The 23,043-nt window shown below is 39.6% G+C and overlaps 1 protein-coding gene across 6 annotated transcripts in view; it reads right to left on the bottom strand.

Annotated features, from left to right (window-relative positions):
* NUP210 (nucleoporin 210) overlaps positions 1-23,043 on the bottom strand; it is a 123,589-nt gene that overhangs the window by 55,492 nt on the left and 45,054 nt on the right. For all 6 annotated transcript variants that reach the window (XR_012083554.2, XM_078385360.1, XM_072989672.2 and 3 more), the window contains 7 exons: positions 20,290-20,396; positions 19,546-19,686; positions 16,691-16,828; positions 12,759-12,914; positions 4,627-4,825; positions 4,236-4,381; positions 1,482-1,703 (listed from right to left, as the gene is read on the bottom strand). Coding sequence is in view for 5 of the 6 variants with exons in the window: in XM_078385360.1 (XP_078241486.1) it covers positions 1,482-1,703; positions 4,236-4,381; positions 4,627-4,825; positions 12,759-12,914; positions 16,691-16,828; positions 19,546-19,686; positions 20,290-20,396 (1,109 nt within the window). In the remaining variant the exon portion in view is untranslated. The remainder of the gene's footprint in view (positions 1-1,481; positions 1,704-4,235; positions 4,382-4,626; positions 4,826-12,758; positions 12,915-16,690; positions 16,829-19,545; positions 19,687-20,289; positions 20,397-23,043) is intronic.

Genomic DNA, 23,043 nt, shown 5'->3' with positions numbered 1-23,043 from the left:
GGGAGGAAAGCAATGACAAACCTAGACAGGTTAAAAAGCAGAGACATCACCTTGCTGATGAAGGTCCACATAGTCAAAGCTATGGTTTTTCCAGTAGTGATCTATGGAAGTGAGAGCTGGACTGTAAAGAAGGCTGACCGCCGAAGTATTGATGTTTTTGAATTGTGGTGCTGGAGACTCCTGAAAGTCCCCTGGACTGCAAAGAGAACAAACCTATCCATTTTGAAGGAAATCAACCCTAAGGGCAGATCCTGAAGCTGAGGCTCCAATACTTTGGCTATCTGATGAGAAGAGAAGACTCCCTGGAAAAGACCCTGACGTTGGGAAAGTGTGAAGGCAAGAGAAGAAGAGGATGACAGAGGACAAGATGGATGGACACTGTCATCAAAGCTACCAAAATGAATTTGACCGAACTCCAGGAGACAGTGGAAGACAGGAGGGCCTGGCGTGCTCTGGTCCATGGGGTCACGAAGAGTCGGACATGATTTTATGATTAAACAACAATAGAATAATTTTGTAATCCAGTTACACCAGACAATTATTAAGAGATCACTATCCATAAGCAAGTACAATCATTTAAGAATAAACCTGGGTACATCTGGTCAGGAAGACTCAGTAAAATGTATACTATTTCCTGTGTAGTGCTGAAAATCTGAGACACTTTTGCAGTTAATCATGCTTAATTGACCTAATGTGGCCACACAAGACAAGATGAACCTCTGGAATATTTAGATGGCCACAACTTATTTCTTTGATTCTTCCTTCTTTCTTTATTCATTTTACAGTCTCGTGCACTTTAAAATTATAGAAGGATATGAAATACAGAAAAAGTTCAAAAATTTTTAAAATGTAAACATGAATAGATTATTTTTTTTACCATACACAGGTTACTTGAATAGCTTTATCTCGGCTGTTTACTATATGTTCTTTAGTACAAGTGGTTGGGCATAAATTGCATGAACATAAATACTCTTATTTGAAATTATAATTGCATGATGTATCTTTGTATTGTTGTACACTTCTTATTTACTTTTTTGTTTTGTTTTCTAACTATGTTTGAAGAATTTTAGAACTCTGAAGAAAACTTCACTCTTGAGAGCGGTAGTAGATGCAAAAGAGCATATGAAAAAAATAAACTATTTAAATGTTCCAGTTTCATTCTGTCTTTTTACTATTTGCAGTGCAAGTCTTTGAAGACTTATCTCCTCAGCTGTCCACTAAAGTTAGTCAAACTAACTTATAGTCACCCTAATAGCGCTTTCAATACAACTGAGATATTCAGGAGTGGTTTTATTAGTTACACACTCCCAATAAGTTTCTATAACCAAGTATGGATTTGAATTCTAATCTCCAGATCCTAACCCATCTTTCTTTTCAATACACCATACTGGGTACCTAACTATTAAATCAGTTTCCCTTAAGTAACTTTGGGCTCAGAAACATGCCCAGCAACAGTTATCATATACATCTTTCTTACTCACTTGTTCTCCAAGGGCTCTGCAAGATGCTGTAAGCCAATGCTGGAAAGGATTCCTAGTTGTAGGTGGTCCTAATATGGATAAACCAACATTCACGGGATATTCAGCACTGCTGTCCCTGAAGAACTTGGATGGCTCTTGAACCCATGGCCTGGGTCCACCTTCGAATAATACATCTTTGGAGGATCCCAAAGTTACCAAGGCTACAGAAACAGGATCAACAGTCTAGGGGGGGAAAGGCCATAATTTGAAATGCCGCAAACAATGCATGATAATAAAAAGCATTTCCTTTATAAAGAAAAATAAAACTGCTGCCCTGTCAATCTTTATGTTTAACCTAAAACAAGAATAGGCATCTTAGGTACTTTGATGAACTTTCTTTACTTTATTTTCTTACTTTATTGTATACAGTATGTGTGTTTATATTGTTTTTAATGTATGCTGTTCTGATTTCTTTATGGAGGATAAACAGAAAAAAATTCAGATATGATATAATGGAATATGGCATGAAATTATTCAAATTATGAAGGGTATATCTTAGAGGTTCTGAACTGTACCTAAATTAATTCAACATAAGTCATTAAGCAGCCACATTCAGTATACAGTCATGCCCTGCTTTACGATTGCCCTGCATTACGACGGAACTGCATTACGATGATGTTTTTGCGATCGTTTTTGCAGTCGAAAAACAATAGTCTGAATAGGCTTTTTTTGCTTCGCGATGATTGGTTCCCTGCTTCGGGAACTGATTCTTTGCAAAACGACGATTTTCCTACAGCTTCTCAGTAGTTTCAAAGTGGCCTCCGGGTAAATAAAATGGCTCCCCGCTGTTTTCTGGGACGGATTCCTCGCAAGACATCCACCAAAAATGGCCGCCCTATGGAGGATCTTCGCTGGACGGTGAGTTTTTAGCCCATTGGAACACATTAAAAGGGTTTTAATGCATTTCAATGGGTTTTTTATTTTCGGATTATGACATTTTCGTTCTACAGCGATTTCGCTGGAACGAATTAACGTTGTAATGCGAGGCACCACTGTAGATCGTTCTCATCAACTGAATGCATATTTAGCAGACACAAACTAAATAATCTTCTGTACTGAACAGCCTGATGTCAATACAAGATTTTATTTTTTTATCATTCTGTCACATCATCAAGTTAATCTGTTTTCCTGTGCTTGCTATGGAATGAGGTCCCTAGAAGTAGGTAATGTTAGCAGCCTCTAATGGAATCCTGGAACAAAACCTACATGGATTTGCTAGTTGTACTACTAAGCAATACTTTTTGGGATGTAAATCAGTACAGTATCTTTTGAGAGTTAACCTCACTGAACATAATAGGATTTACCACAGATAGGGTGACAGGAGAATTCAGTTTCATTGTCATTTTTAAACAAACTGACTCACTGCAAGTTCCTGGAGTGAAGGAGAGTATTTTCATATTATAATCAGGAAAATAAGTAAAAATTGTCTTTTTCTACACTGTTTAATTTTTTATTGAGTAATGCTAATTATTTTGTATTAATATTCCATTCATTCATAGTGTATATTATGTAATGTATACTGTATTTCTTTACACACAGAGATGTGTCAGTATGCTTATATATAGGCAGGATTTGTACTTTTTGAATTTTATTTTCCTCTAATCCTAGCTACATATGCACCCTCACGTTAATGTATAATAATATGGCAACCTGGCAAATTCTTTGCTCTTATCAAGTAGTCCACAACACTTTATGCCAAACAAAAATTTGGTCTTTAAGTGGAAATTTTTTTATTTTTTTAATTCTCTTTTGATGTCACTTGTGAAAATGGATCAATAAAAAAGGGTAGGAATCCACCCAGAGTTTTAGATACAGGTCCAACGTTATGTTTAAAACCAATCCTGTCCATATTGGACAAATGAAGGCTGAAATATGGGACAGATCCACATTCAGGCTCTGGAAATGACAAGCCATTTGCACTTTGTCAATGAGTGGCATACAGTTCGATTAAATATGATCTTGACCAGACTGCTTACATTCATACTAATCTGATCTTAATCACATTTTGGCAGAAGGAAATATGTTCTACTCTGTTTAATAGATGTATCAGGTAAATATGTTTAGAGATATCTGTCTGACTGTCAGGTGCATTCAACATATTTTCCATGTATTCTTTTTTAAAGAACTGTAAGTACAGTAAGACCTCCGTATCTACGGGATCTGTATAGATGGTTTCAGTTATCCACAGTTTACTGCAGCCCTATATACAACATACAAGGGGCAGACCTTGTGGCCTCTGTCTAAAAGTATGTGAAAAGACATTATCTCAAAGATGAAATAATGCTAACTTAGTTGAATTCTTAAAAATTACATACAGGGAGGTGCACCGACACAATTTCCTTTTTCTGAAGAGATGAATCTACATTTAGAAGTAATATGGTATCTATCTATTCAAGCAAATGGCAGCTAGAATTCTGCTCCACAGGAATTCAGGACACAGCAGATCAAACCTAATATGTACAAGGTACACTTATTAAGGACTCTGTATTATATAAACACTGTATCTTTCCAATTATATATTACAGCAACATTAATGAAAAGTATGTTTTATCTCAAAGGTTAGTTGTGGCTCCAACAGGCTGCACATTTCATAATCCTTAAATAATTAAACTAATAAATAAACTAATATAATTCTGAGTGGAAACTAAGAAGTTTTTGCTCAATTCATTATTACCTTGAAAAAAACAACTGAAACTGGAAACAAAAACCACTTACTTTTAATGGCAGGTAGGCAGCTATGGTGATGCTGGCACTGAGGTGTATATGATCATGGATGTAACTAACTATAAGCACTGTGTATCCTTGGGCTTCAGCCTTTACTCTGACCCCACTGCAGAACTCAGCAGTTGGCTTTAGTCTCCCTGTTAAGAAAAGCAAACAAGAACAGGACATTAAGATGTAAGGTGTTTGTGCAATGTTTTTAGAAGTGTGGGAGGGGAACAAGGTCTTTGAGTTCAGGCAGCCTTTCTTGTGTGATAGCTTAGCTCATCACTTATGTCCTATGTTTTTATGCACACTGCACAAGATTTCACACTGCTATAAACAGATATTTTTTAAAAAAAGCATTAACTTTAAAGCCAACATGGATGAATTCCTTTTAAGTCACCTTGTATTGGACTGAACACACCGGGGGTTTCAACATCAACAACGAGATCAAAATGTGAGCAGTCACTCAAGGTGACCACCTGAGTGGTTTCTTCATTCATTAAGCCATTAATCCTCAGAGGCAGCTCCAGTATTTCACCCACACGTGCTTCAACTCGACATGGTGTGAACTCCATGCCACTGGGTTCTGTCACATAGACCTAGAAAACAAGGAGGTAAAATAGAAAGGTCAGACAAGAGAAAATTAACAAAACCTGGATGGAAACATTCACACACTCCAAAACACAAGTTCCTTAGATTATCTCTTTTGAAATTTTTCAAAAAATTTACCTATGTTTCACTAAGTGTGAAAACTCTGTAATAGTCAGACGTGAATATGATACAAGCATCTACAGTTCTGCAGACTCTCAGTTGTACAAACATATGCACACAGCTCTGCTTACAAAGATGCATAATTCTTCTTTGTTCTTATTTATAGTCCAAATTATAGCACAAATGGCAAGTTACCTTTAAGAATATTAAACACAGTGATATATTGAAGTTGTATGTAACTGAGTGGTTGTAGGATGATGCTCTGGGGCTCAGAGCATCATCCCAACACTTTTCAGTTATGGATGGCTTCAGTGTGTCATCATGTTCATTCTTCTTAGAGGTAACTTTGCAAGCTATGAAAAAGGGAACCACAGGAATCTACCCAAAGGCAGATATATGGAATACACATCAGCATGTTTTAATGCACATACTGTACTGTATTAGGTATTTCAGGAAGACTGAGCAGACCATGGAAGAACAATGAATTCCTGAAGAAAGTCCTACTTTTTCCAAATTTTGGCCATAAACTGAAGTTCTACTTCTTTTCTGAGGTACAAAGAAGCAGGTAATAACTCAGTTCCTTTTTCGTCTCTAAATCGTCAGATCAGTATACCACTGACCACTGTTTTACTCTCTGCTTGTACTGATGGACAGTGTTACAGGAATGATAAAATGCTTCTCTTTTTTGACATTTTCCCCAAACCTAGAGTCACCAAAGAATTCCTAGTGGACCTCAATGCATGCCATGAACTCAACAGAATCTAGACACTTTCTTGTAATGTACCGAAAACAAGGATGTTTTCGTTTGTTTGCTATATATTTGGTAGCAACAGTAATATATTTCTGCACTTGTGAGAGTTCTCTGTAATTTAAGAACCTCAAATTTTATTTCTACCTCTAACTTTTCTCAAAATTTAATACAAAATTCCTAAATACTGCATATTAACAATATTATCAATATTTTACACCTTTGCTAATGTAACAGGCTCCCAGGGCTGATTTTCTTCCCAGCAAGATTTTAGTGTTCCCTCTTCTCTCTCTCTCTCTCTCTCTCTCTCTTTTTGCTGGTGTATGTCTTTTTTCATAATATGCTGACTTTGAAGATGCCTATGCTCAATTTCTATAATCAAAAGGAGTAACAGAATAATGTATTTCCGTTGCTTTATTCATCTCAGCTCATTGCTCAGAATGAGATTATGATGTTTTCTAGTAGGACTATGAGTAACACACACACTGATCTCTCTCTCTCTTTCAGAAATGGAAAAAGGAATGAAATATTTTTAAACACCTATGCATTCAGACTTATATAAGTTCTAATTTTGATGGCTTGTGCTCTGAACTGAGGAGTTTGGTCTGCCATTTTGGATGAAATCCCTACCTTATCTGGACAATTTGCTTCCTGGTGCAGAAATGTTGGCATATGATAGTGCGCATACAACCTGCTACTGGGTGTTATGATCTATGAGACAGGAAAGTAATCCCACAAACACAGTACCAGGGGGAAAAGGACAGACAGCAATCAGACTCCTTTCTGGAGCTGTGCAGAGGGAAATGTAAGGATAGTATAACAGCTCCTTGTGAACCGCCACATATCACATAGAAGACGCTAAGCATTTTGGATGCTGTCTATGCAAACTCGAGGCCCACTTATGAGGGCATATAATCTAGTTAACCAGTTTTGGCCAGTGGGGAAAGAAAACTTTAGCTACCAAAAGATCTGATTTCTTCTTTTATTCCTGTTATTTGTTTTAATTGTTTCTATATTTATTATACCTGGCTTTGAGACAGGTGGTATAGCTCAGTTGGTCAAAGCTTCTGGCCGCGGATCTAGGAAGGGAATCTGAATTCCTGCTGTCCCTCCTGGGGAAAAAAACCCATCTGGACCATGTCTAGCTGTTGACCAACCCCTGCCACCTGTGTGGCACCAGGGAAGCTGCAAGGGCCCAGATCACCACCAGGAAGTAAACGACTTGTGAGCACTTTAGAAAACCCTATGAGGGTTTTCTTAACAAGACATAACTAAATTTGGCTTTAAGGAAATCTACACACTAAAATCATAATTAAGATAGTTATTAACTATTATTAACTTTTTTTTTTAGTTTGTATCTTGTCTGTTGCCTCCATGTTGGATTCTTAGGAATGTTGTTCTCCTTTTATATTTTTATATTTGAGGGTTGGGTGGGGGGTGCGTTATTTATATTTATTTTATTGTTGAAAGCCACCCAGAGTAGTGGTAACACCACTAGATGGTATGAGACAGAATTTAAACAAACAAACAAGCAAATGTACAAAACCAGTTTCAAACAAGCAAACGAACCTCAAAACAAAACAAAGCCCGAGGGGAAAATACGTAAGAATACATGGGTGATTCTCAGATTAATCAGGTACATGCTGATGTCAATAGCTAGATCTTTAAAACATATTTAAAAACACACTATGAGAAAGTTAAATTAATTTCCTGAGGGAGATAAGTACAGTTAAGTACTGACAGGTCCACTAGAAATAAGGCCCTTTATTTAGCACCATAAAGTTAGTGAACTATAAACGCATGCCCAGAACAGCTCTTCAGAACAATTACTAATGGCTGGAAAGAACTGTATGAGTATATGTCACCGCTCATATGTGCACACATCTAAGCAAGGACAAAACTGGTGAGTCACATTGAATCCTACTGGTTCTGGCGTTTGCATGACATATACTAACACAAGGACTTTTTCTTCTGGTATAATTGAAAGGGAAAGTATCTGTGGCACTTCAAGGGCCATTAAAGTCCATGAGGATATTTGAGGGCACAGAGGAATTCCTGCACATACCAGTTGCCTGTGGACTGTGGGGAGAACTTCAAGACTGTATTTTCTACTTGAAGAAATACCATCTCAAATATAGGGATAAACAGATGCTTGAATGGTATGTTTGTATTTTATTCCTAAGTTATCATTAAATGAACTATCACAGATGGATAGCAATCATTTCATAACAACTGCTTGATCAAAGATTTCATTTGGCATGTCTAACTTTTCAAGCCATCTGTCTAATGCTTCAGGTTAAATTGAGGGCCATATGGTACGGTGTTAAAATTGTAATCCTCATGAAACTTATAGACTACTTGCATAACCCCTTAATCAAGGTCAGCAGACAGATGCTTGCTTCAAACGCACGATGCAAAGCTTGAGCAAGGGCAGTTAAAATCTTAAATTAAAGGTGCTCATTTCATTTAATGCTCATTCCTGTACACTCCTATTGCTGTGTGCCCTGACTCATGAATCTAAAAGTAAAGTTTTAATTAAACACATCATTTCTGAGCCTCCTGCAGGCAATGATAATTTGCTGAAAATTGACATCTCTGCGACACAGCTACTGTATGGTCCATACATCAGCATGAGACTAGAAAGGAACCATCATCTTGCTTCAATAATGGTTTAAGAAGGAGCAGAATATTATGACTTAATATTTAACCACTATGTTTAAAGTCCATTTAGACTACATTCGGGAAGCCAGATGTACTACTTAAAATAAATTGAGGAAAAGCTGTTATGGATTTCTAAGACTATATGCAACTGCTCTGGAGCAGTTATATTCATTTAGGAAGGTTTTTCCTAAAATTCCCTTTACTCTTTTTTTTAAACACCAAAGATAGCTGTTTAATGGATAATTTTTCATGAAGTTTATATCACATCCCTGAAAAACATACCACAGCAAAATGTTTTTTTAGAAACAAACAAACAAAAACAAACTGTAATACAGACTCTGCAGAATTCAAAGGATTCAAATAATTGACTAGGATGGCAGACAATGTTAATGTAATCATATGACGTTCTGGTATTTATTTATTATTTATTTATTTATTTATTTGATTTGTATCCCGCCCATCTGGTCTATGCAACCACTCTGAGCGGCTAGTAGTTCCTCTATTACCATGGTCCAGAAATGACCATTTTTCTGACAGAGAGATGTGCAGTAATTTACATGGAAAACCTATTTCTATTATTATATACATTAAAAATATAATGGATTCCAGATGCTAAAGAATCAGTTCTATCATGACTCAGCCAAATCTTTGTTTAAAGAAAACTGTACATATTAGAACCCAATCTACGTGAAAATTCAGCTTCTTGGGAAATCATGTGGACATTTGACGGGGGGGGGAGCTCTTTAAACCCCACTGTATGCCAACATCATACATGGGTATTTATCACAAGAGAGCACGTTTCGCAAATATGGTGTTTCACAAACATGGGGAGTTTGCTTGCTTGTGGAGGGATGTTTTCTTATGGGAGGGAGAATAGTGGGGATAGCCAGGAAGCAGAAACTGCAATTGTTCAGGGCAGGGTTAGATACGGTAGAGAACAGCAGCTAAAGCATCATGTGAGAGAGAAGGGTGAAAGGGTATTGGTTGCCACTAAGTTGTCCCTCAGGGATGTGGTGGTGCTGTGGGTTAAACCACAGAGGTGTCTGTGCTGCAAGGTCAGAAGACCAGTGGTCGTAAGATCGAATTCACGTGACAGAGTGAGCTCCCATCACTTGTCCCAGCTCCTGCCAACCTAGCAGTTCGGAAGCATGTAAATGTGAGTAGATAAATAGGTACCACCTCGGTGGGAAGGTAATGGCGTTCCGTGTCTAGTCGCGTCAGCCACGTGACCACGGAAACTGTATTCAGACAAATGTTGGCTCTATGGCTTGGAAACGGGGATGAGCACCGCCCCCTAGAGTCGAACACGACTGGACATTTGTGAAGGGGAACCTTTACCTTTACTTAAGCTGTCCCTCAATTTAAATAGCTAGGATAGCTTGGGTGTCAGAAACCCTGGGTTGAAAATACTGCTGCGAAATGCCAGGTTGGTCAATGGGAAAACAACAGCCATCTAGGACTTGTCCTGGATGAAAGGCTGATCTGGCTTGCATTACAGAGAGTTGGACAAGGCTGGGAGTGTCGCTCTCACTCAGCTTTGTCCACCAGGGATTTCTGTGGAGCAGCAAGCAAGACACATGGGACAGGAAGGTGGAGAATTGTACTGGTCTATCCCTCTCACCAGGGGTCACATCCCCGTTTTCTGGGTCTGAATGTTTGTAATTTAAAGACAGAATAGGAATTCCATTGGTTTACTGCCCACCGTGCTGCACAACAGTCTGCCTTCGTGAACTAGCTAAGCTGGTCTCAGAGGTGGTGTTGGAGTCCCCTCGGCTTATTGTGCTGGGGGACTTCAACATCTATGCTGAGGCAGCTTTGTCAGGAGTGGCTCAGGACTTTACATCCTCCATGACAACCATGGGCCTGTCCCAAATGGTATCTGCCTCCACTCATGCTCCAAGACACACTGGTTTTCTGTACTGGAGTAGATGTTGCTGATATGGGTGTGAAGCAACTCTCTGTAGTTCTGTTGTCATGTAAGATCATCATCTGATAGGGTTTAAACTCACTGGACCTCAGAGCCTCTGCATGGAGGGATGGGACAGATTAAGATGGTCTGCCCCAGGAGGCAGATGGATCCAAACAATGGCTCTTGGGAAAGTTTCCTATTACCTTGGCAAGTGATTCTGTTGAAGCTTTGAATGATTTTTGGAATGGGGAAATGGACAGGGCTGCTGACAGAACTGCTGCTAAGTGTCTCCTCCCATGAAGTAGGGTCAAACTAGCCCCTCGGTTTATTGGGGATGGTGACAAAGTGAAGTGACTAGAGCAACAATGGGAGAAAAATCAATGTTAATCCAATAGAACATGTGCTAGAAGCCCACTGGAAGGCCTTTTCTGTGGCAATAGCGAAGAAGTCATTCTTCTTTGTCACCTTTGTGTCTGCACAGTGTCAAGGGCTTATTATATGCTGGCCCCCAGGAAGATAATGCAGACTGGACTGTAGCTAGCTGTGATGAATTTGCATGGCACTTTGCAGGCAAAACTCCTTGGATCTCTCTGCCTTGATGTTCTAGCTAATACAGGTCCTGTGGATATAACTATAGCTTGTCCTATGTCAATGGATAAGTTTCAATTTCTTCAGCCTGATTATGTGGACAGGACCCTTGGAGAGGTGAAGGCTACCACTTGTCTGTTGGACCCTTGCCCTTTCTGGCTTATAAAAGAAGCCAGAGAGTGACTGGCCAAATGGGTAGGAGGAGAAGTTAATGCCTCCTTGCAGCAGGGTATCATCCCAGCATGCTTAAAAGAGGCAGTAATAAGACCACTATTGGAAAAAAAAACCCTGGACACAATGGAATCAGATAATCACTGGACACTCTCCAATATCCCAGTTCTTGGACAAGGTGCTGGAGTGGCTTTTTCCTTCTCAGCTCTAGGGGTTACTGGCTGAGAGGGATTATTTAGCTCCATTTCAGTCTGCCTTCAGGCCTTAATATGGGATGGAGACAGCTTTGGTCACCTTGGTGAATGATACGCTGGGACCCGAACAGGGGAGTTTGTCCCTGTTCGTTCTGCTGGACCTCTCAGCAGCTTTCAATGGTATTCTTCTGGGCTGTCTCTCTGGGATGGGACTTGGTAGGCACTGTTTTACAGTGGCTCCAGTCCTTCCTAGAGGGGGAGAACTCAGGGTGGTGTTGGGGGATTTCTGCTCAACACCCTGGCCATTATTTGTGGTGTCCCTGAGGGTTCAGCTTTGTCCCTTATGCTATTTAACGTCTACATGAAACTGCTGGGAAAACGGCAGCATGCAGACACCGAACTCTATCTCTTCCCATCTAAATCCAAGGAAGCCATCTCAGTTTTAGATCAGTATCTGATATTAGTAATGGGCCAGATAAGGGTGAATAAACTGAAACTTAATCCAGACAAGACAGAAGTGCTCTTGATCAGTCGAAAGGCAGCTTTGTGTGTGTGTGTTTGCATTTTTCCACTAGAGTATATCCAAGTCTTGCAGAAAGGATACAGAGCTTTAAATAAATAAATAAATAAATAAATAAATAAATAAATAAATAAATAAATAAATAAATAAAAGCAAAGCAAAGCAAAGCAAAGCAAAGCAAAGCAAAGCAAAGCAAAGCATGCTGCGTATATACCGCCATGTAGCGCTTCAAGCACTCTCTGGGTGGTTTACAAGTTAATTATGCAGGCTACACATTGCCGCCCCCCCCCCAGCAAGCTGGGTACTCATTTTACCAACTGCGGAAGGATGGAAGGCTGAGTCAACCTTGAGCCGGCTACCTGGGACTGAACCATGGGTTGTGAGCACAGTTTTGGCTGCAGTGCTGCAGTTTAATCACTGTGCCACGAGGCTCCTTTCAGTATCCTTTCCATTCTTTTCCACTTGGATATAGTAACAGTTAGCATTTACAACAGTGTTTGGAAATGTTGCTGGACTCTTAAGTCCTCTAAGCCCCAGACAGACTAGTGATGAGAGGTGATGGGAGCAGTAATTCATCAACAATCTGCAGGATCCCAGGGCTCCCCTGTAGGGTATACTTATTACAGACCCCAGCTGCTTTCAAAATGCAATTTTAATGTGGCAATCCACTTAACAGTATTTTAATTTTGTAATTTACTATAGATGTTTTTAATTGTATCTATTTTTAAATATTTATGTTGCCATCTGCCTTGGGGTTGTGATTTAGTTTGTTGGTAACATACCAACAAACTAAACCAGACCAAACTAAGTTTTTAGTGAGGTGTAAAGGTCTCAGTCTAGACTGCATCTGCCTTTAAATAAAACTCATGAGGAAGTTCCCTCTTGTGAAAAGAAAGCTACAAATAAAACTCCTTAGAGGCTGAAAAAAACTTAAGAGATCTTCTGCTTCTTGAATGAGAGCAAAGGTGGCCTTCTTTTCCATCCCTCATAATGGCTTCTTGCAAGAGAGAGCAAAGTCAGTCTTATTTACCTTCATTTCCCCGTAATGCAACAGATTCTGGACATCACTGGCACGTATAATGCTGACACCAATCTCACTTCCAGTTGTCATTACACCCTTGACAGTTACCGTAGCAACATTTTGGCTAGATGTAGACCAAGTGAAATTGCCACTTCCGCCGGAAGCCTAGACGACAAAAAACAAAGAAAATCAGAGTGATGAATTTACCTTGGTTGGCAAGATATAGCCTTAATTAGCCACTGTAGAAATAGGTCCAAGACTTCAAATTAGAACTACTAATCAGAAATAGGGAGATAAACATTCTTTGGCTAAACTAGAATCTCAAGATTCCACAGGCTGCTTTGTTTTAACCCCATGTTTCTTTCCATAGAAATCTTTTGCCCCCTTTTATTAAGGCTACAAGGCATCTCTCCAAATCTGGTAGTTCCTCTCCCGCAAAAATGTTTGATACATAAAGGTACTTTAGTGATTAATAGTGGCTGTAGTCAGCAGATCATTTCAAAAGTCAGCACAATAGGAGCCCCACTTGCTAGGATTACTGTATTTTTTTAAACAATTCAGATTAATTTCCTTTTACTGAAGTCTGCAAGACAGCCAACTGAATGAATTTAGGTCTCAGAGCAGCTAACCTGTGCACTCTGAAAGTGTTCCCTAACGATGGGAACTGCTCAGAAGTGTAAACAGCAAAAAAGAAAGAAAAGAGGGAGGGCAGCAGAAAGGCAGGAAATTGATTTCTTGCTGTCACCATGTCTTTATTTTTAGCCTTAAGGGGAGGTCAGCTGCGAATACTCCTGGCTCCAGAAATTCATCACAAGTCAGTCACTGACAACAACGAAGAGTGCCTGTATTCACGAGAATCCTCCCAGAAGTCTGAACAGCTTTGCAGCTTGGCATCTCTACAGATCCAGGAACTGTGTCATTAGGTCTCTTCTTTAAAGTCAAAATGGAGTCAGGAGAATTTTCAGAATGGTAACTTGATTTCACATTTGTGGGTGAAACAAGAAGATACAGTTTGGATTGTTTTTGTAACCACCGACTCTAGGAAGATGAACGGCCTTGAACATTAAGCAGCAGGGTAGCTCTGTATGCTATGGATATGAGACATGTATACCATCTGTTTCAGTTCCATAGTTGCATAAAAATCCAGAAGCACAGAGCTCTCTCCCCACAACAAACAGCATACTGCCAATGTCAACCAGATAGGTATAATTAATTACAGCAAAGACAAAAACAGCAAGAGAACAATCCAATACACCCTACCCCCCCCCCCCCCCGACAAATCCTTCCATTCTATCCATGCACTGCTTCGGTATGCAGATTCATTCTTGTGGGTCTCTTCCTATCCAGCTCACAGTAAGCCAGACAGATGGAAAGGTTGCTGTAGGAGAAGTAATTCTGTGTAGTATTATTCTTAGCAGCATTACATGGCAGGAAAGAGAAGTAGAGCTAAATTCCCTGGACATATTTTCACTATTGAAAGTAAACTTTGTTTTCCAGGTCTGAACTGCCAAATGCATTCCATGAAACTGAAACTATGAATAAAGTTAAAACTATACCTTGCAGGAAGGTTTAGATTATACATTTGACAGATTCTATGACAACCAATTTCTGTAGTACAGTACATTTATTTTTAAAATGAATAAACTCTTCTTTCATTGTAAAGAAGATCTCAAGGAGGTGGACATAAAAATCAGTCATTCAGCCAAATAAAAAGAACATAAAAGCTAAACATCACTACAATAAAACTAAGTAATAAAAACTTTCAACTGGCTGAAATATAAAAATCTGAAATGGAATATAAAAATCCTCTTCAGCTTGATATACTCAGCCAAACTGGGCAACAGGCAAGAATATGGCTAGTTGGTGAATCTCTCCAAACACCTTGAATTACATCTTCATTAGCATAATGATCCTCTGATTAGCATTCATGGTTCAAATACAGTTTACCATCTACATCTTGATTTGAGTTGGAATACATAAAGAGTTCACTGCAATTCAAGCTTCTAAGAAAACATATTTGAGTACAAATGTATTTTTTTTTAATGTCAGTTGTATAGATTGAGTTAGGTGAGCTTGGTATTTGGCTGCAATGGAGGTCAGGAGTTCGATTCTCCGCTGTCCTTCTTGAGGGAAGTCCCAACTTGCATATAGCCTTTGACAAGCTACATAGCCCCAGGCCTTCCTCAGAAGGGACAGAGAGTAGTCTATACCTAGAAAACCCTGGGGAAAGTTGCCATTAGTCTGAATTGACTTGACAACACACAATTATTCAAAAATAAGTCGGGCTGTGCTTCCTCACTCCTCCCAGCATTTAGAGAGTGGATTGGGAGACAGTCTTCGGACTGCCTGGTACTGTACTGCCTGGACTGTATTTTCCCTGCCTTCCCTGAACCTTTCTTGACCTAAGAAAAAAAGAAACAAAATATCCCCCTCTAGTGGTCGAAGGCGGAATAGCAGCTTCCCATTAGTTTCTATGGATGGAAAAGAGCAGATACGGATCAAATGGTTTTCAATGCATTCCTATGGGAAATGCAGATTTGACCTGAGAACTTTTTGACTTGAGAACCGCCTTCCAATACGGATTAAGTTCTCAAGTCAAGACCCCACTGTATGTCAAACAAACAAATAGATTGGCATTTTTCTCCTAAATAAGTGTCATGTATGAAAGAAATAATTTCTATAAAGGATGGACATCTTTGCAAGCAATATTAAAGGTTCATCCCTAGATGGAGTAACCTGTTGCTGTTGTTAAAATGATTCCATAAGAGAATCTGGTTTTCCCAGGAACATTTTATGTAAAAATAGTTCTGCTTGCCCTCCTTCCCATTGCAAATAGGATGCATGAAAATGCAAAACCAAACAAAACAAAACAAAAATGGGTCCAGAATGTGTGTTCTCTCTCTCTCTCTCTCTCTCTCTCTCTCTCTCTCTCTCTCTCTCTCTCTCTCTCTCACACACACACACACACACACACACACACACACACACACACACACACACACACACACACACACACACACACACACACACACACAGCCATGGCTGGAAGACCTGCTGTAAAGAAAACCATAGCCCAAAGACTTCCAGTCACAATATTACAGTATGGCAATTTAGTGTGGGAAAGTGACGTTTGTCATTGCCAGGGCGCCTGGGAGGGGGTAATTTTTCTCCAGAGCATCATCTCAACACTCAGTGGAGCTGCTGCAATTTATGGAGCACCGCATGTGGCAAGCCAGAACTACAGTGGTGCCTCGCTTTACGATCACTTCGTTTAACAACGAAATCACATAACGATGAACTTTTTGCGATTGCTTTTGCGACCGCAAAACAATGTTTCCTATGGGGGAATTTCACTTTGCGATGATCGGTTCCCTGCTTCGGGAACCGATTCTTCGCAAAACAACGATTTTCCAACAGCTGATTGGTGGTTTCAAAATGGCCGCCGGGTAAATAAAATGGCTCCCCGCTGTGTTTAAGAACGGCTTCCTCACAAGACAGGCAGCGAAAATGGCCGCCCTATGGAGGATCTTCATTGGACGATGAGTTTTAAGCCCATCGGAACGCATTAAACAGGTTTTAATGCGTTTCTACGGGCTTTTTAATTTCGCTTTACGATGTTTTCGTTCTACAGCGATTTCGCTGGAACGAATTAACATTGTAATGTGACGCACCACTGTATTTGTACTTGTGTTCCATTCATCTTTTCCTACTGCCGAAATCATGTTCTGCTGTTTTACTTAGTTTAAAAGGAAAGCTCCTTTATCTTAAGAGTTTGCCATAAAACAAAACGCTTCTTTTAACAGCAGGTGTCAAACTGTAGGTGAATGCGAAAGCTCCATTCCCTAATAGAAAGAATGTTGCTTTTGCAAAAGTTAACAATGCACAATAATGCACTCAATAGCCAGGCTGTTTTCCCCATTGAGACAGCTTTCAACTCTTACCTTTATTGTATATTGATAGGCTCCTGCTTTTGGCTGCCATGGAAACGTCAGAATGCTTGGCGAAAGAGAAATGGGAACATAAATGTCCACTTCTTGTTCGTTTTGAACGGGAACAGGTAATGTGTGAACGCCTCCATCCTATTAAAATAAATATGCAACAATTACATTTAGAAAGGTTACTCAGTTTTAAAAGATGCAGTGTTAGGAAAAACATAAGGTTGATTTCATCTGTTCTTTGGTGTACGGAGTAGAGGCATAGGTTTTTCTTAGGCCCTGGAGTCTGCTTTCTTCTGCACATCTGTTGCATATATCCACCCCAGTGGAGACTTCTTCCTTTCAGTGTCAGGTGTACATAAGGGTCTTCTTTGCTGCCACAGCTTATTTCTCATGGTGCCCATTTCCAGGTCCTTTCAAAGGTTATTTGAAGATATATATCTTTAATATCAGACAAATATCTTTCATATCCATCACATGCTTTTATTGGAAGGAACCACCCCCAAAAAACATGAAGATGGAGAGCACATTCAGGCATCTAATGGGCAACAACAGCATCCTGTGAGCTGATCCTTCCACCTTGTTCTGGCATAAACAAAGACAATAACACTTTTATTGCCTCTATTTGCTTTACTCTATACGTTGGTTCAATGTTTTAAATTTTCATGAGATGCAATTAGCATCATGGAAAAATATAAATAATTAGTAATTATTTACTAGCAAGTCTGCTCCAACTTATGGTCATCCTTCAAGGTTCCCCTGGTATAAAATACCTATATATGTTAATATTTTATGTCAAACACACAAAACGTATGAAATGCAGCTGTTATTTTAAAGTGTACTGAAAAAACACATTTGCCTCAACATATGTGTTGTATGTCCCCTTTAGGAGGGCGTATAATATATGTTAGCTCACCTCTTGAGCCTTAACACAGTTTAGGGACTCAGAAAGCAAAGAGCAGGCTACCACAAGAAGGCTAGAACAGCCTGAAACTGATTTACTTGAGAGGACGTCCCACTGAATACAGTGTTACATACTTTCAAGCAACATACTTACAAATATGCTACAAACTTGCAACTATAAAGAAAATAAGTCCTACTGTAATTAATGGGACCTACCTTCAAATATGTCAGTGACTTAGGAGTAGGATATTCTTCACTACTACTAAACAAGCTTTCCTATTTCCTTTGCTGAAGTCTGAATGTCAAATTATTGTATTTGTCATCAGTTAGACAGCATTCAGATCTAAGGCTCCAAGCTGAAGCAAATGCAAGTCATGAACTGTATTCAAGCATCATAGCCAGGGCTTGAAAAATCCACTCGTCCACTTGTCTGTGACGAGTGAAAAAACGCTGCTCGAGTGAAAAAATGAAGCTCGACAAGCCACAGCTCCCTCCGTCCTTGCCTCCTTACCCTCAGTCTCTCTCTCTCTCTCTTTGATCCTGCAGTCCTCCCCTCCCCCTTCCCACTGCAAAAGGAAAAACAGAGCAAAAGCAAAGCGTGCTGCTTATATACTGCCCCATAGTGCTTCAAGCACTCTCTGGGCGGTTTACAAGTTAATTATGCACGCAACACATTGCCCCCCCCCCCCAAGTGAGCTGGGTACTCATTTTACCGACCTCGGAAGGATAGAAGGCTGAGTCAACCTTGAGCTGGCTACCTGGGATTGAACCCTGGTTTGTGAGCACAGTTTTAGCTGTAGTACAGCAGTTTAAACACTGCGCCATGAGGCTCTTACAAATATGTTATAAACTTGCAACTATAAAGTTGCAAGAAGAGAGTTTGAGTGGCACATAGATATATAGCTCTGCAGGAGAATGTAGAGTAGTCCCATGCTGGAGAATATGGAGATTCCCTGCTCCCAATTTCAATCGAACTACCTAGTTCCTTAAGAGGTTGGGCACTTTTGCTTTCAGTTTTATTTTTGCTGTAGACATTCAAAAGAAAGGCATTTAAAATACAAGCTTCATGACCCCACAGGCATGCAGGTAATAAAGAAACTCAATTGTGAAGGTATATTTATTTTGGGTTTGTATGCATTGTCATGTAGAACGTGCCTAGTTTAAATTTAAATTCAAACATAAATTGCAAGGTTATCGTCCAGTCATGCTGACTGGTGAAATTTTTGACTGACTGGTCAAAAATTCTAAAATTTTTCAAGCTCTGATTATAACTGAATACAACTCTAAAAGGTTGGTAGGAACACAAGAACGTTGGTGTAATGGAGGCCAGGCTGGCAGAATGTAAGCTCCAGAAATCTCCCTGAGGTGTCCTGCTTCCCCTGATCTTCACAGACGCTAGGACTGAAACCTGTTTTTCTGGAAACAGTACATTCTTGCAATGCATTTCAGTTATAATGCATAACGTTTTGCTTTGATAGTTCAGAACCATTAAACTGCTTCTCATCTGCATTTTTCAACCTCCTTACAAAGAAACTGACTATGAGGACTATCATAATGGCTACCTGACTTCCAAATGTATCAAGAGACCACTATGCGTGATTCATGTAGATCCCATTTGAGTTCCTTTTACACCTAGAAGTCACCAAGACCTTTACATGAGCAATGGAAAGGTCTGAAGTGGGGACAGGAATGCGCTTATAAAAATACTCATGTGATCTGGAACACTCCCATGTCAAGGCTTCCATTTTCTGAGCACTTTGTGTAAGATGAGCCAGGCACATTTCAAATTTCTACTGCATATCTTCATGCTGCTCACATGAAGGTCCTTGTGACTATGGGTGGGTAGGAGACACAGGGTAGGGTGAACATCCATGTCCCATCTGTTCTTCCAGCCTTGAACATAGTTTCAGGTACAATGTCTGAATAGGGCTAAAGTGTTCATCTTTAAAGAAAAATACCTGATCTACAACAGATGTCAGTGTAGCACTGATAATGGTGTGTCCTTCCTTTATTGCTTTCACATGGTGATATGACCCATTCAGAGAAGACTGCAGGACCTTGAAATATTCGTTTGAGAAGTGTGTATCAATTCTGAGATTCTGAAATCAAGAAGCAAGTGTGATCAATGAACAGGAATAACATTCAGTACATTATTCAGTACACTTTCAGTTTCTGTTTTTCCTGTGAGGATCAATATGGGGCAGAGATTAAAGTACAGGAGAAGGCTTGGCAGACATGTAACTCAATGTACGTTATGGATAGAGTAGTAATAGATGACTTAACAGTAATAGCAGTTGATTATTACTCCTTTCTAAGTAACTAGCTTATCTATGGTTGCTTTCCCTTTTTTAGCCATATTCTGTAGATTTTTAATAATAACTGATACAAGGAAAAACTACATTGGTTAATTAATGTCTTAAAATGTCTTTATTAACATAATTATATTTGAGTCTGTTGTTAAAGACATGGGAGAAAGGCTAGGTAAATAAGATTGCAATCTTAACAAACTGGTAGCAGGGATTTTGGCTTCAAACAGTTTATTACTATCAATCACCAACTTTAAGACCCCCACCTCCACCCCTCACTAATTTTTTATTGTATTCAATCCTAATCTAAAGCAATAGGGAAATCATATTAATTTTGATGTTTCATCACACATGCAAACATATTTAAGAGAACAGGAATACCCATATTTCACTTACATCAGACAAGTAAATCTTATTGCTTGATTTATCGTAGACTTCAATAGTGATTTCATAGAGTTTCTCAGTTTCTAGGGCCCACCTGTCACCTGGACGGATCAAAAATCCTACAAAGCACAAAACCACTGAAAATCATACGTTGCACAATGTACAATATGACAACGTATATTTTATAAACAGCTGTCAGAATAATAACATTCTATTTAAAAGTTTCTCTCTTTCTAAGTATATTTTGTTAATGCTTACCTCCGCTGGCATGGATCCCTGCACTGGAGGGATTATTTGCCTGAGGGAGAGATGGGCAGGTGAAGATTCCTACGGGTGCTTCATATGGGGCAGGGCAGGGGGCAGGACTATGCCGGAGCTTCATCAGGTCTGCCCACCCCCAGCCAGCCCTCTTTCGCAATCGGCAACCCATTTCTATTTAGAAATTTTAGGCCCGTCTTATCAAATTGGCATAAATGGTTGATGGACATACTTTTGCCTATCCCATACCAGCGACCCATGGGTTGTTAAGGGTTGTTTGAGGGTTCGTTGATTTAAATAGGTCACATTGGTGGTATTGTGGAATTGGAAGTCAGTTTCAGTGAGTTCCTATTAGGCCCACAGGATGCTATTATGCACTGTATCTCGGCAACTAGGATCATGAGATTTGCTTGCCATGACAAGGGGTGCTTAGGGGGCCCAAACCAGCCTTTGGATCAATGACTGGATGGCTGGAGGCTGTGGAAGGACTCCCTGTTTTAGCTGGCTGGGTATGAGCTGCCATGGGGACAGCTCGGACCAGGGGTTTGGGACTTGCCTGTTGGGTGTCAGGAAAGCGAAAGTAGGTACCCCTGGAGCCTGCCTCAGGTTTCTGCACTACGTTCAGGCCCCTCTGCAGGTTGGGAGTGGCTAAAATATAATTAATAAAGTGGCCCTTTTAACTCCAACACCTTTGTCCATCTCTTTTTTCCAGGAGTGGGTGGGTAAAACCAAAGACAGGAAATGGATATAGTGTTGGATGAAGCTTTAAGAGATCTATTTGAATTTCCACTTTGTCATGAAATTCATTGGATTGCCTTGAGCAAATCGCACTCTCAAACTGGTGTATTGGGGACTTACCATGAGGATCTATTATGGTAGGTATAGAGGTAGAATATCCAAAGGGTTAATCTTTGCTACCAGCCAGATTGCGAGGCAGGAAGACATGATGATAAAAGAAGGTTGTTTGTATGTTATGTTTTGACTTTATTCAGGTATCTTTTCCAGATGTGTTTTTTCTATGTAAAGTTCAAGACAGAACCAACAAAGAATATAGTCTCACTGAAGAAAAGACCCTGGCTTCAGTTTTGAGACCGATTAGTGACGTTATTGATTGGGTGGACATAAATTCCATCTCGGCACCTACTAGAATGGAGCCTCATGTCAGTGTCCAGTGTACCATTCCTGGACTGCACAGAAGCAAACTCTACCAAGGCAGGGGGGGAATACCTAAGCAGAAGTATGCCTAGGAGGAAAAAGAACTCACAGACAGAAGTCCACGTGAGTCTCAGCCACCTATCTACCAAAAGCTGTCTTGGCGGATTGATATCTGTCAGTTTTAATGGATAAAAACTGAAGGTGCTTTAGTTGGCCACTTTGCAAATCTCTGCAAGGAGGGCACTGGCTGAGAAGGTGTAAAGGTACCTATTTCCCTTGCTCAATGGGCCAATGAACTAAGATTTGTCTTGAGACATTCTTTCCTAATTAGAAGGTGGTGGAAGTAAACAAAAGAGCTTCCAAAAACCCAACTGTTTTAGTCCAGGAGACATATATTTTCAGGTTGTTTCTGAAATCCACTTTACGCCAGGGCTTTTCTGCTAGGCAGCTCTAGCACATTCCCCTAAAACAGCAAAGAGACTTTTGTTCCTCACAAAACTACAAATCCCAGGATTCAATAGGAGGGAAACATGGCAGTTAAAGCAGAATAAAACGGCTTTAATTGTGTAATGCAGCTATATTCTAAGACTCCAGAACATCTAGTCAAACCATAGGGACAAGTAGGAGGTCTTAAAAAGGTTGTGGCAGAAGTTGGGAGGGACAAGGAACAAAGTAAGAAAGGCCAAAGAATCCAAGAACAGTGGAACCAAGTGTTGTTGATGTGACTTCGAGGAATTTACCAGAACCTGCTTGGATAGCTCAGTGAGTTAATTACCTGGCTGTTTGATTCTCTGCTGTGCCTCTTAGAAGAAGAGCCAGCCTGGGCAAGCTATACAGTCCTAAAGCACACCCAGAAGAAGGGAGTGTTAGATGACTTCTAAATTCTGCATGCATAGAAAATCCTGGAGTCACTATAAGTTGGAATCAACCTCATAACATGTAACTAACTAACTAACTAACTAACTAACTAACTAACTAACTAACTAACTAACTAACTAACTAACTAACTAACTAACTAACTAATTAATTAATTAATTTGTTTTTTTATGTTTTTAAGTTTTAATGCTGTACGCCGCCCAGAAGCCTCTGGCAATGGTGCGGCTAAAAATATTGTAAATAAATAAATAAATAAATAAATAAATAAATAAATAAATAAATAAATAAACAAACAAACAAACAAACAAACAAACAAACAAACAAACAAACAAACAAACAAACAAATAATAAAAGTAAATGAGTTAGGCCTCTGGTCCCAAGAGCATGTAAGAAAATTAAATTGTAAGCATAAAAAAGAAGGTTATTTGGGCACTTTTGACTTACGTATAATCTATTGGAGATGGGATATTTGTACTC

Source organism: Pogona vitticeps, chromosome 2 (assembly GCF_051106095.1).
Source record: "Pogona vitticeps strain Pit_001003342236 chromosome 2, PviZW2.1, whole genome shotgun sequence".
In the NCBI taxonomy this organism is placed as follows: Eukaryota; Metazoa; Chordata; class Lepidosauria; order Squamata; family Agamidae; genus Pogona; species Pogona vitticeps.
This window is presented reverse-complemented; position numbering and strand designations above follow the sequence as displayed.